Source organism: Momordica charantia (assembly GCF_013281855.1).
Source record: "Momordica charantia cultivar OHB3-1 chromosome 8 unlocalized genomic scaffold, Mcharantia_2.0 BLBB01000008.1, whole genome shotgun sequence".
In the NCBI taxonomy this organism is placed as follows: domain Eukaryota; kingdom Viridiplantae; phylum Streptophyta; class Magnoliopsida; order Cucurbitales; family Cucurbitaceae; genus Momordica; species Momordica charantia.
In genome coordinates this window covers 29,024,356-29,039,540 of record NW_028275166.1, presented here as the reverse complement: position 1 = coordinate 29,039,540, position 15,185 = coordinate 29,024,356, and the positions used below count along the sequence as shown (strand labels likewise).

Here is a 15,185-nt window from a genome sequence, read left to right as displayed (position 1 = left end):
CCAGAAGTAACATAAGAAATATAGTTTAATTTATAATAGGTAAATTAAGGTTGCTGAGTGTCTCAGACTAGTAAACACGAGCACTATTGAACTTCACGAGCTGAGTTAATTTGAAGCAAGATATGAAGAGAAAGAAACCTGAAAATACTTGTGAGGACAAAACTAAATAATGTTATAGTGGTTATGTAACACATTTCAATGCTTAAGTTAGAGCTAAGCATAACAAAGTTGAGATGGGTTCTTAGTGTACCTCAATGTTGAATATTGAGACAATCCTATTTATACAGAGGGGATAAATTGTGACTTCGTCGCATTCACAAACTAGCTTGTCACTTGTGCCGTTGCTAGCCACCTAGCCTGTCAGTCGACAATAACTTCTGTCAGAATACATGCCTCTCACTCACTTGATAAGTTATCCCTTCTAGACCGGGTTTTCTAGACTGCAATATATCGAGACGAGTTGTATCACACTAAGATAAGTTTGCTCATCTAATATTTAAGTATGACCTACCTATCTCCTGTGGATATCCCTGCGAGGTAGGTTTTACAGGTTACAACACACCAGAATAAGTTGTCTTAAGAGCCATTCGATAATGTTCCTATTTATTTTCTCATTCTTAATAAAGAAAAATAGAATTGCATGACCCCAACACTCATAGATTCAATAATGATAAGCAAGATTTTTATTTATGTTGGAATAAATTGGAAATGAGAACAGGGAAATAAGAAACTTGATTTTGTTGTTTTCAAAATTTACATACAATTTTGAGAATGTTTATAAAAAAAAGAGAAGCAATAAACATAAAAAGTTGTCAAATGCTTAAGTTTTTTAATAACTTGGAAATGAGAACATTACCAAACGGGCACTAAGGCTCGTTTGGTAACGTTCTCGTTTCTTATTTCCAATTTTCTTAAGAAATCTAAGCATTTTACAACAAACTTTGTTTATTGTTTTTTTTTTTTTGGGAGTATTTTTAGAAATTTTAGAAACAACCAAAACAAGTTTATTCTTTCTCGTTCCAATTTCCAATTTGTTCCAAAACATAAATAAAAAAAGTTGTTTTATCGTACTTGAATTCTTGGAGGTTGGAACCATACATTACATTTTTCTTCATTAAAAATAAATAAACAGAACAAGAAATAGGGAAGTTATGAAACGGATCCTTAGTAAACAAATAGGTAAATGTGCTCATCTCATTCTTTTTCGAGATATGTGGGAGGTAGGTCTCGTTAATTGGTCTGACTCACCTACTTCAAGGAGGAGAGAATTTCTAATACCACGGGAGTACCATACTCCATTCTCTTTACAAAATAAATAGAAGAAATGGATTCCACATCTTTTTTTTATACATTGTTGATATGACACGTAGTAAATGAAAGGAAATATGATACTCTCATAGTATTAGAAATTTTCTCCCTCAACCAGGTATGTATTGTTTGTTGGTTTTCTATATGACCTTAGCATAGGCGCCACTGCAAAGTGGGAGGATTTTAGCCAATAACAATATGCAATGAATTTGCATAATATTTGATTACTTTCTTCTATGTAAATTTTTGTTAAAAGAGAACCTATTACAGAAAAATCATACCCAATTCTATATTAATCATAAAGGAAATTATTAACGCTTATTTATGAAATCGTGTCTTTCAAATTACGTAATGTGGGAATGACTCAAATAATATAATCTATTTAATAATTCCATAAGGACATGATTAAATGAGAAGTTAACATGTCACAGAAAATAGGGTTCACACTTTCGCACAATAAGAAAGAAAATAGATGAAAAGTTCTCTAAACGCTAATTCAAGATTTTAATAACAAGATCTCACCCACTCACTAGCTTGAAAAAAAATTTATAAAAGCAAATTATAAAACAAACTATTCTTTAGAAGTAAAAATAACTTTCAATCTAGCTAATTACAAACAACTAGTAAATGGTTTACTTTCATGTACGAAATTATCATGAACTTAAACAAGTTCGGAATCAATTTAAAAAAAAATGCAAACCAAATATGAAATGAGTGCATGATCGTGATTTAACCATCCATGTTTGATCAAATTTTTGACCAATGACCTTTTTTTTCTTCTTTTTCTTTTTTTTTTCTTTTAAGTACAACAAATAAGAGTGGAGATTCAAACTTATAATCTTTTGATCAAAGATATATATCAATTTGATCAGAAACATATATCAATTGCTACTTAGTTAATCTCTTTTTGACTGTGTTGTTCATGTTGTGTGATAAATATAGATAATTCATACATTAAAGAAATAAATATTTGAGTAAAATTCAACTATGGGTAAAAGAGTGACCATAAGCTAAGAACCACCAAATAAATTGTGGGCATGGTGCAGAAAATTTACATAAATTCAAATAAAATGTAACAAATTTAGAGAATTGTTTTGGACAACAGAGGCTTATCAAACACTAAATGAATTAAATTAGCAAATTACTTAAACTACCAAAAAAAAAAAAAGAACCATTCTGAAAGTAGAATGTTCTCTCACTGGTCAAAAAAAAAAAAAAGGGAAAAAGGAGACCTCAAAATAGTTTGAGTATTGTACAATGAATGATTGGGAGGTGGAAGTTAGTACAAGAAAAATTTGCCTATTTTACAGCACTGATTTTCTACTTTACCAAATCAATCATCAACACAAGAAACATAAACTCCTGCTGCCTCTTCCACCATCTCTGCTATCTAGACCTCTCAAGAATGATCTAATTGCAAGGTGTTCAGAAGCATATGTCATAAAAGATACCAAAATTAGCCCTCCTACAACCATCAACCCTAACCTGTCAAAGCAGAATAAAGAAAGGTACATGAGACAACATTCGAGTGTTGACGGGACAATGGCACGAGAAATATTATTGTTTTATATTTTCGTAAAGTAAAGATCTAGAAACAGCATCGATATCTATTAGAAGAGATCAACACTATTTTAGAAGTAAATATAGAAGTTGTGGACAAGAAAGGATAGTACAATCAACGTATCGACGTGCCATGTGACACCAGGTATACATTAGACACAAAACTAAAAGTTTAGGATCCTATTAGAATAAGTGCACAAGTGCAGGACAAAAGTTTAGGGACCTATTGAAAACTCTTTGAGGTGGACAATTGTTCATGTATCTCATGTTTCTTAACAGTCTTACCCAAGTTTCTCCTGCATTATGGGAAAAACGAAAATATCTATGATACGAAAGGCAAACTTTATGAGTTAAATTTTCAAAGATCAGCTGATTCTGAAAATTGTTACCGTTGGTGAAAATAGAGAACACAAGTAAATTACCTCAAAAACAGAGCAGTAATACCCAAAATACAAGGCAAAGTTGGAGCAACAACAGCTAAGAACGCCATTCCTAGACCATAAAACCACGTCGTAACATCACAGCTGGATGCCTGCCACTGATGATCTAATAAAGAAGAGAAACTGTCAAAACTTAGTAACAACGTCTCGACAACATCCGGTCAGTTGCAAACTATCAACTATGGAAAGCAAACCTTTTGCAGAATAATCAAAAGACTCAGAATCAGTGAAGGATCCAGCTTGTGTTGCCATTGATTTTCCCCACTTGTAAATAAAATGGATATATCCCCCAAATAATAGAATGAAAATTGTGAATATCCACTCATACATCAACAGCAAGCCAGTCCATGGCATTACTTGCCTTGGCACGATTGCAAATGAAAGTGCAAGGGCGATTACGGCAGCGATAAAACAGATGAAGATGGAAATTCCACCCAAATAAACAGGTACCTTAGACTGCACACCATCACAGGAACTCATTAACAAAAGAAGACAAACTTCAACAAAAATGTAAAATGCTATAAATACTATTACTATATTAGAGGGCAAAGAGAGGAAACTCACCAAGTGGTTCAAATTAACAGTATTTAATGTAGAAAGACTGGTATAGTTAATTGTTCCAACAGACTTTATTTTGTAATAAAGATGCCTGGCTTGATCGCAAAACAAGCTTCTACATGATGTATTAGAGTACCACCGTATCTGTGTAAAAATAAGATCATTTATATCCAAAATATGACTAATCCTAGTAATAATAGTTTGAGGATAATTTACCCTATTGTTTACCTGGAGACAAGATCTATAATAACAGAAGAATAATGCAACAAGAGGGAGGAGGACAAGAATTTTGACAATAAGATCATCATTAGGACTTCTACCCCCACCAGTTCCTGGGAGGGAGTCTTCTAGCTTTTCCCGGACATTCTACAACATCAGGGAAAAAGAAAGGAAGAAAGAAAAAAAATAAGGTTACCAGTAGCACAAAATATTTCACTCCTAGATAAGACGAAAATGCATAATAAAATACAATTATATGAATAGTAAAACTTGGGTGACCAAAATCACCCATTATTAATACGGGAAATAGAATTTTGAAGTGTAAGCTCGCAAATGAGCGATGTGTGCTACACGTACACACAAGCAAGAAACTAATAGAAGAAACTAGCAATAAAATTTGAGCGGAATACCTGCCAGACATCAACAGGTTTTAAGAGCCAAGATGTCCACCAGTCCCAAGGTTTGAGGGGGCCTAGCGTATAATGGATAACACGAAGCTCGCTCTCGTCTACCATCCACTGCAAAAATGTGCATAATGCTCAAATAATATTGCAGGAACTGACAGAGAAATTGAAGGAAAAATAGAATAATGACCGTTACTTCAATCTTGAGTTTTTCTTCCAACCTTAAATATAAATTTTAAGAGTTCACTTTTTTTTTTACAGATTGGATCAATCCACTATTCTTAAATACACGTCATGTAAAAATTTTATGAGGGAATTAACTCAAGAGTTTAGGCTTGAAGGTGTTTTCCAACCAAAAAAATGAAAGAAAGAAAAAAAAGCTTCATTAACAATTTATTCAGTAGGGCAACACTCTCTTCATCAATAATTAGCTGAAAGCAAGAATAAAAGGAATAAATTATTTCAAGTTCCAACAGAAAGTATTAGCAGACTCGTAATACTAAAAAAAAAATTAGGTAATGTATTACGAAAAAACCTGTTAGCTACAACTCCAAACTAGTATAAAATAAAATCACAACAATTTCCTTACGATTTTTTCTTTCTTTTAGAAATAAAAATATGATATTTGGAACAGAAAAAATTTAAAGTTTTATTCTATCTCCATCAATAACCATGGGCATCCAGGCCATACACAAAGGAAGGAGAGACCACTCTCTCGGTGAATTTGTTTAGTTTTTATTTTTTGAGGACTAAAATGAAAATGAAGAAACAGGGTAAATAGAAAATTCTACAATCACCAAAGCTCAGACTTACCTGGGAGCCATAATATAAAACTCCCAATAAACTATGTAAATCCCCCTCCTCATGGTTACTTGTTGAATGGATTACTCCTTGAATTAGTTTCCCGCGTAGCCAAGATTAGCCTATTGAAGAGGGAGCTCCATTTGAATTTTCCATCTGATTTCCTTCCTTTTTCTGTGATAAACCGCTGGACGTTTAACCTCTTTAATGCATTGAATGTTGGGAATAACTCATTGAATTCTAAGTTGGGAAGTGAAACATCAACCCATTTGATAGCTGGAGAAGTACTATCCAGCCTGTCTTCAGTTAATTTGTCTCCTGAAATTACTATTATCGAGCTTCGAAGGACATATTTTTGATTTCTGAAGAGGCATGCATTACCAATAATACTTTTCTTCATTAATTTTGACAGCTTCAACTTTTTATGAAACTTCAAAAAAGAACCATTACTTCCTTCCACATTTTGGAGTCTGTCATACCGCCATGCAACCATCCCGGAAAACCTACCAGCTCTATCGCTGCCGGACAAAGGTCCAGTTGGGTCATTAATCACACTCTAGCTGCGGAGCAGTGGTTCATCCACTAGACTTCAATTCTTGTCCTTTTAGAACTCAAGGATATAGTTGTACAGCCTATAGAACAGATCCTGTTCAAGTAAGGTCGTTACTTACACATCATCGCGCTCTTTTTCAAACTTTTAATCTTCAGCAAAACTAATATTTTTTTCCTTTAATTCTACTAATTCAAATGCCCTTGTCTTCCCCAATTGGGAAATATCAACAGGATTCTTTATTCCCAAAGAATTGCCTAGGAACCTTAGAACGTTGAAGCAATTCCGCCCATGGTAGTTAGCAAAGGATTAACAACCACCAAAGCCAAAAAATTGTGAATTTTGATTTCAATCACCTGGAATGAAACTATAAGAAATTTTCTTAACTTCTACATAAGCTTCAAAACAAGTCTTTGAAGCACCTTGAACTAAGACACCCTAGCTTCAAAAATCTCCTTCTTCCAAAGAGCCAAAGGTATTTCCTGTTAACCTCGTTGACCAAAGTAAGGAACAAAATCTATTTTCCATGCATTTTTTCTTTTAACCCTTCAAATTTTAGAAGAAAGGCCGTCACTTTAACCCAACCATTCAATCATATTCTTGTTGATCCTTGCATTGGAACAAAGCTTCATCCATGTGGAAGAGATTAAGCATGTCTTTATTTGAGAATTCACTCCTTAAAACTTCTGCGACCCCAAACCAATCATCATGGAAAGTATGCCTAGTAACCACCATGGTGTGATCCCAATCTATTTCAACAAAACCCACTTCTTAGGCCATTGTTAGTAATAAAACCCTGGCCTTATTAACCATTTGAGAAAAGAATAATCCTCAACTCCTTCCTAAAGGGAACAATGTTCTGAGAACCCTAGCAACTTCTTTCCTTCCAACACGAACTCTCAATTTCCTTTGAAAGTCACGGATCATATCCCAAAAGACTATCTGCCCTCGCTTATATTCACGAACAAGCACCACGTTGCTTTTTCTCAAATCCCCATATGAAAAGGTAGAAATCTCAACTAACCAACCATAATGATTTACAATTTCTTCCATACATATATCACCCTTTTCAAGCCTATTATCCTTTAAAATGTTGAATTCCAGATGAAACTGAAGAACCTCAACAAGAGACATTTCAAGCCATTGTAACCAATCCCATTACAAACTAATATATAAAGAAAAGAACCACCTCTTTTCTCCCAATTTGAAACCAAAACCCAAGAACTGCCTTCACCACGAAATTGTAAACAACATGAGGAACCTGTTAAATAAGGGTGACCAAAATTCTTATAGCCTGACCGCCAAACTACTAACCTTGTTGTGGGTGTGGGCTGATAAAATTTATACCAAATGAACTACAAAAGTGACAGTCCATAAAACACCAAAAAGCTTTTTCTTTTTTGGGAGCTCTATTGTTTTGCTCAAGTGATACAAGCCCAAAGAAAGCTCTCATGTGTTGAATCCAAAGCAAAGCATCCTTCTTACTCTTTTTAACGGGTGGTCTTCAAAAGCTAGGGGGTGCTTCCCTGATCCACAAATCTTTCCAAAACTGGTAATAGATTAATTTCAATCAAAATTTAATTCCTTTTGAGAATAGGTCTTCAATCTACAAAACGGATTTCTCAGGAAGGATATCTTCCTCGACCAAGTCTTTATTTAGAAGACAACGGATCTTGAGGGAGATAATTACAAGGTTACTAAGATAACTATCTCCTAGCATCAATAATTTGAGTGTTCTAGAGCTCTCAAAAACTCAAAAGCAACAACTTACCTCTCATCTCTAATTCGTTCTGGAAGTCCCTTCGGAATTTTGGCATAGGATTATCTCTAGTAAGATGGTTTGATGATTAGTTCCATATTTCCAAATGTACAGAGGTGATCATTGAGGCTTTTCCTCCAAAGTTGGTGATGGGTCCAATACTAGATTACAGTAGAATCCTTGACTCGATAATTGTATCCACAATGAAGCCAAGTCTTGACTCTTATCTTTGATTGAGACTAAAGGTAGCCTTCCTCTACTGGAAAAAATGAAAAAAAGGTTGGAAAAGAGACTACTGAACTACAGAAAGTTGTTAAGTAATGGGGCTTGTTAGTCAGCTAGGCCTTAGGCGTTAGGTTAGTTAGTTGTATATGAGTTAGTCAGAGCTTGTTATAAAGATAGGTACAGGGTAACAAGGAGTCGCCAAGGGTGTTCCACTGAGCTTGACCCAAGGGGAGGCTTCTGGGTTCCTTGAACTACCTGGAGAACTATTTGTCTATATCTATTCTTTGTTATTCAATATAATCTAGTGTATCGAAAACCTGATTCCTAAGAAAAGCTTGTTGGAGTTTACTAAACCTGATTCCAAATTCTCATAACCTCAATTTATGCATCACATTATTTAGCTGAAAGGAATATGAGAATTTGATAAAGGATTTATAGAGCTCAACACAGTTTACTACAGCTGTGTATTTATAGTTTCTAGTAATGTAGATAAGGACCTTCCTCACTATTCTCATCTCTTGATAAATACCAAAAGGAGGGGATAGTGATCATGTAATCTCCTTTGGCTTTCAAATTTTTTCATCACTAAATAATATGAGGTTGTATTACTTACCGCCCATATATTTTAAAGTCAAGTAAGTGACTTCGATAAGTATTTCCCAAATAAATTAACCACGTGGATCTAAAAAAAATTCTTAAATAACATTGCAAAAGCATCTCAATCAAATACACTGGAAGGAAATAGTGAAGCAACATTTCAGAGATGAGAATTCATACATATATGCTCAATCAAGTAAAAGATCCACTTAAACTGTCAGTAGAAGTACCTTGTTAGCAAGCATGTAGAGACCAACATCTGCATTATAAAGAGTAGAGAGTCGCTCCATTTTAGGAGCTGGTCTGGAACGTCGCACTTCAGGTGGTAAGTTTGGCTCAAAAACGTGTGCATTAGGAAAATTTGAATAATATGAGTTCAAAAAGCCTTGATCCCCTGTTAAATTAAAATGGAGGTATACATCAAAATTCGAGAATTCTACCTATCCTAATATCTAACCATAAATTTAAAAGTTCCATTGAGAATCTTCTAGAATGTGCAACAGAATGTCAAATTTGATAAGTACACATAATAGGAAGCCTAAAGTACAATTAAGATTAAAGAAGAGGATCAACTACCTCCAGTGTAAGAGGGCAAAGTATTAACTTTGCTCATCATGTCATTGAAAATAGTTTCAGACGGTTCCACAACCATAACGCCAGAATTTAGCCTCTCCGAATGCTTCAAGTTAGCACAAAATTTACTACATTCAAAAAGATCTTCTATGTTTTTCAACACAATTGTATCTGCGTCAAGATATACCACTGCACAATAGTGTAATAGCAATTAAACAAAGAGATGCTAAACACTGCTTTAGAAAGGTAGTATACACACACAAAGTATAAGCTCGCAAAGTTTACCTTTCCTATAGTTAGTCATGTTAAATATTTTCAGTTTTGTATAGACACCCCAAAATCTCGATGGATGAATTTGATTAGGATTTGCCAATAAACTAATCTTCTCCACTATCCACCCATCAGCCTGCACAATTTTGTTTTTTCAGCAGCAGAACATTTTAGAACAGAAAAATAATTGTGTAATATAGAATATAAAAACCCACATACATACATAATTACATGATTCATGAACTCCAAAAAAAAAATCACAACAAATGGGATCATGGATTCATTTTGCACATCAGAAAAACTAAGGACACATTCTAATTTGCCACAGTTTCTGTTGTCCCTTTTTCTTAAAATCCATGAGTGTTTAAGCTAACTTCCACGCAATTCGACTCATTTGGACAACCGTCGGATCTCTACCACATTTGGAAGTTAAAAAACTAGTAACACTTTTATATCCTTGGTGGGTAGATGGCCGCCGTGGGGTTTCCATTATCAAACCAGTTGTAATTGCATATACTCCAATCATCAATTTAGCTGAGATTCTCTGCCAGTGGGGAAAAAGGCGCAAAATAACTCCTTTTTCTCCCTTCTAAACACTATTAGTAACGCCAATTAAATAAATATCCGCATATTTACAGACTAAATCAACATTATAGGATGGAATTCGAAGCAGCCAACAAATTGAACTTCAAGTCTGATAATTTCTATGTACTTTAGTTTCACCCTAAACAAGAAGAAAATGCAGAAAACAGACAGAAAGTACACAACAATAAGTTGTTCTAATAGCTCAATTTTGCAGGAAACCTAGAGCGAACAAAGACCTGACCTCTAATAGCTGCTTAGCATACTCAGAAACGCCATCTGAAATCAAGGCCACCATGTCCTTCTTGGACCCAGTGTGGCGAATCGATTTCCCAAGAACTCGAACCCCCAAAAGAAATTCGTCGCCATACAAAAGCGTAACATAAGCATCGTCGGAGGACTGTGATCCAGATGAAGAAGCTGAGACTTGAGGTCGAATCGAAAGCAGAGCGATCAACACGAAAATCAAAGCAAACAATTTCCTCATAATTTAAAAATTAATCCCCAAATTTCGTCGGAAAACTGGGAATTTTTGGAGAAAGAGAAAAGGGAAATCCCGTCTAAGATTTGCTTTGAGTATGATCGAAACGATTCGGCAATTGTCTGCATGTCGTCGTTTTGACACTTTTTGCAGACATCGAATTTGAAAATTATGGAGAGCAAATCTCCTGTGGTTGATTCCACCGAAGTTTTGCCGTATCCACATGGGAATTTTTTTTTTTCTTTTTCCTTCTTTCTTTCTTTTAGACAAGAAATAACAAACATGTTTTTATTTCCAAATTTTGAGAAGGTTTCTAAACAATAAAAAACAAAAAACATAAATAGATCTCGACTGCTTAGGTTTCTTAATAAAATTGGAAACGAGAAACAAGAAACGGGAATGTTACTAAACGGGTCTTTATTTTTTATTGTAACCAAAATTTTTATACAATTTTAATAATAGTTTGAAAAAATGAGAAACAAGAAACATATAAATAGTTGCCAAATATTTAGATTTTTTAATAAAATTGGAGACGTGAAACAATAACGTTAGGACTCCTGAAGTCCAAGTCTTAGGATCGCTAGAAAATTAATGGATAAAATGGTACAATGTGAAGGTTCCCTAACGATAGTTGAATGTAAATTTAAAAATCTTCATGCTCCTAACAGGAGCTATAGATTTGAGATCTTTGTAGTTTATCTCTCATAAATTCAATAGTGTAAAACTAAAGGTCGGAGAACTTTTTCCTCACTTTCTATTATACCAATATTAGAATTTTTAGCAAACATAAGCATATACAATAGTGAAGGCATGCTTCTTACTTTGGGCGGGAATTACTCCCTACTTAATTTGTGTAAATTTAAAAAGTACATAAAATATTTAAGATTTTATAATTTACCTATAATTTATCCTGCTAAATCTTTAAAATAAAACAATAAAAAGTTGTAAGGTAAAAATTTGACCATTTTCGTATAAGAAAATTAAATAAAAAGTTGATCCTTTCCTTGAGAACTCATTGGTTCACATATCAAGTCGAGTGTTATTTTTGTGGACATGAGCACTCTGTTTTTTTTTATTTGCTTTTTTTTTTTTTTGAAAATTAAGTTGGTTAACGTTACTTTTCACACATATTTCTTTGTTTTTCTATCTATTTTTTTTAAAAACCTTTTGAAAATCTAAACCAAAATTTGAAAACCAAAAAAGTAGTTTTAAAAAAATTGTTTTTAGTTTTCAAAATTAGCTAAGAATTCAAATGTATTTTTAGGAAAGGTGAAAATATACCAAAGAAATTGTATGACGTGATATTGATATTTCGTTAGTTCAATTCAATATGGCATGATTGTTGTTCGAATTTGCAAGCATACGAATCGTCACAAGTAATATAATAGCGAGTAGAGGTCTCCACAGGGAACAAATGTTTAGTAATTACCAACTTCTTGAAAGTTTAATAGAAATGTCATAAGTAAGAAATAAATTCTAAGACTAATTCAATAAAAGAAGAAACCAACACAACTATCAAGAAACAAAAGTAAATTCAAGGAGATTAGACTCTAGAGTATGACTTCACAAATATCACCCTTTAACTATCCCTACAATTTTAATGAACTTTTCTAAAGCAAGATTGTTGCCGGATTCTATCCTATTGATTGGATATTCTTTCTCAAGCAATAACGGTTTTCTTAAAAAATCATGGAGTATTTATATCTCAGTGACTACTCCGATAATTCAAATAATTAAGTATGTGGAACCAAAAAAAAGCCACAAAAATTAAAAAAAAAATCTCTATCGCTTGCTTTAATTAGGGAGAACTATTCAAGTATAGTCAATAATCTTGTTTCTCAACCTCGATTTATGACAAATAATTAATGTAAGAATTAGCTACATCCAAACAATACGTTCAAAGCAAAAAAGTTGTCACAACCAGCCATAGAAATTTAGAAAAGAAATTAACTGAAAATGGAAGAGTAAAGTTAGATAAACGACTACATCAATACTGTAGAAACAACTATTTAATTCATACTTGAATCCAAAAAGAAAATCTGAATCAATAACATTAAGGGGAAGCAAAAAAGAAAAAAAAATGAAGGATATGGGTGTCGCATATGTTATCTTGGGAATCAAGATCCATGGAATGTCTGGTAAATTAGTATTTTCCCGTCACATTGTTATTGGAAAGATTCAAGAAATTTGAAATAAAACTTGTAAAGACATCTTCGGATGTCTCAAATGGAGCACTTTGGTATAATAGGAAGTTTTTAATTTATGTTATGAATTGTACCACACTTGATATAGCATATATAATAAGTATATTGAGTCGATATATAAATAATCCAAATTCAAATCAAGTGCTTTTAAGAGTTTTGGAAAATTTAGAATATACTCACAATTATGGTCCGCTATACTTGAAAGATATAGTGATGCAAGTTGGAAAACCACTATGAAAAATTCAAAGTCAACAAGTGGATATATCTTTTTACTATATCCTGAAAATCTTCAATTTTTTAAAGGTATTATATTTATGTTAGGGATATCTTTTAGACTTTATATATAATATTTAAAATTTTATCTATAAATTTAAATGTTTTAATGAATTGATGGATGATTTCTATCATTTTTCATAAAAGTATCAACTAGATATTTTATAAATATTTGCATAAAATTGAGATGCCAACATTTTTTTATCAATATTATATTTAAATTTTAAAAAAATATAATTTAAAAGTCACAATTGCTTAATAAAGTCACTTTATCTTAAATACATATTTCATGTAATTTCAAATCCATAATTGTTTAATAAAGTCAATTTATCTTAGGTTTAATTACATATTAAATGTAATTTTCAAATCATAAAAAGTCACTTATCATCTCCACGTTTCGTAAAGATTTTAGACTTTAACTTAATTTTTGTATTTGCATTATTAAAATTGAATTCTTAAATAAATTTCAAAATGAAAATAATTTTTAGAAAGCTATTTTTTTATTTTAAAAAAATTGCCTAGGCTTTTTTTCTTCTTCTCTAGATTACGAAGGATTCTTAAATTTCTTAAAAAAAAAAAGACTACAAAATAAAGTGGTTGGGAATAAATAGTTAGCTTTGATAACTATTTTATTTTTAATTTTTAAAATTAAATTTTATTATTGACTTGCTCAAAATCTAAACTAAACTAAATTTTAACTATCATAGATTGGTTCATCGATCCAAATGATCAAGGTAAATAAAAAAGATCTATAGAGAATGAGTTGACAATCAAATATAGTAGGACTAGATAGATGTTTCATGAGATTAGTCGAGGTTCGCTTAAACTGACATGGACACTCACAGATATAAAAAAACATCCTAGTTAAATTTTGAAAATAAAAAGTATTTTTCATAAGACTTATTTTTATTTTTGAGATTTGTTTAAAAAAGTGAAAGAACACCAAATAAATGGTGAGTAAACTAGCATAATTTTCAAAAATAGAAAACTAAAAATGGAATGATTATTGAAGTCTTAGTTTTTCTTTTTAAAATTTTGATAATAATTTTTATTGGAAAACTGATTTTGGGTGAAATCGAAAATGGAATGTAGCCATAATGTAGTTAAATGAAGGGAATGTGGAAAGTAAGTATAGAAAAATCTAAAACTCCAAAGACTTTAATATGAAAGCCTTGACTTTCCATTTCAACGAATTAATTTTAGAATCTTGATTAAAGATTTTGCCTTATAATTAAAACAAAAAATTAATTTTCAAAGTTTAAAATTTAAAAACGTTTTTGTAACTGTATTCCAATTTCTTTTTTTTTTTTTTAATCCTCAACTTTTAGGATGATAGATACGGGATACTCTATTCACTAAGCTATATATGCTTCAGATTAACCCTATATTCTAACTCCGTTGTTTATTTGACGAAAATTACTTATTTAAAAGGTGCGTTTTAAGTTTCTTAATTCATATTCAGTATGTTAAAATGATTTGTTTCAATTCTAGCCTAATTAATTTTCTATTTTCTATTTTTTTTTTGTCATTTTAAACAATATCAATCAATTAGTTTATATATAAATGGTGAAATAAGGAGATTTTTTCAATAACGTGTTAACCTCTTCATTTTATCCTCTATAATTGGATTTTTTTGTGTTAGTTTTGAACAAATTTTTATTTGAAAGTATGATGATATGAAATGAATATGATTAGATCGTTATTGTTTCATATATAACATTTGCTAATTTTTTGTATAATGTTGGTTGCCTATCTATTCATTAATAAGGTGATAAGTTAGAACTTCTAAATGCAAATTATAGATGAAAAAAAAGAATTTGAATGTAATGTCCAAATAATAATTAGTAAAAAAATTTACAATATGCATTGCTATATATATATGTATATATATATCATCTAATTACAATTTTTAAACTAATTGAAATAATTACAAAAGAATTTTTGAATCATTATCTATTATGAGTACATAAAAAAACAATTAATGTAAAATAAAGATGGGTATATATATATATTTTAAATTATATATATTTTGGTTTTATTTTAAAATTATTGTAATTTGTTGACTGCCTTAATCTCTTATTTGCTAAGCCCAGTCAGCTTTAAAATGAGTCATGTTTTTTATCCCGCTCATTTTTGATATATCCCTGTCAAGGGTGATGTCAGTACTATTCCCACTATCGGTCCAGCTCAATGGTCTGGATTAGTTGGTTAGAAAAAGAAGACTCTAGAATTTTGTAGACTTCTTCTTCTTCACGCATTCTTCCTAAAATATAGCAGGAAGTTACAGCTTGAGGGATAGAGCAAGGTTGAGTGAGAAATCTTGCTGGGGAGTGTGCTATTATGTATGGGTAAGGCATACTGAGGCTGAGAGAAGAATATTG

General features: G+C 31.9%; 1 protein-coding gene and 1 non-coding gene across 2 annotated transcripts; both read right to left on the bottom strand.

Annotated features, from left to right (window-relative positions):
• Positions 1 to 2,314: 2,314 nt before the first annotated feature.
• On the bottom strand, positions 2,315 to 10,494 carry PGSIP6 (plant glycogenin-like starch initiation protein 6). Its single transcript, XM_022288851.2, has 10 exons — positions 10,091 to 10,494; positions 9,280 to 9,400; positions 8,998 to 9,183; positions 8,652 to 8,815; positions 4,496 to 4,603; positions 4,095 to 4,232; positions 3,873 to 4,010; positions 3,503 to 3,764; positions 3,291 to 3,414; positions 2,315 to 2,793 (listed from the first exon to the last, which is right to left on the bottom strand). Exons 1-10 carry the CDS (start codon positions 10,331 to 10,333, stop codon positions 2,649 to 2,651), a joined length of 1,629 nt encoding a protein of 542 aa, XP_022144543.1. The 5' UTR covers positions 10,334 to 10,494; the 3' UTR covers positions 2,315 to 2,648.
• Positions 5,758 to 5,954, bottom strand: LOC148209898 (small nucleolar RNA U3). The gene has a single exon (XR_015793362.1). It is a non-coding gene; the product is annotated as a small nucleolar RNA U3 (small nucleolar RNA).
• Positions 10,495 to 15,185: the final 4,691 nt, after the last annotated feature.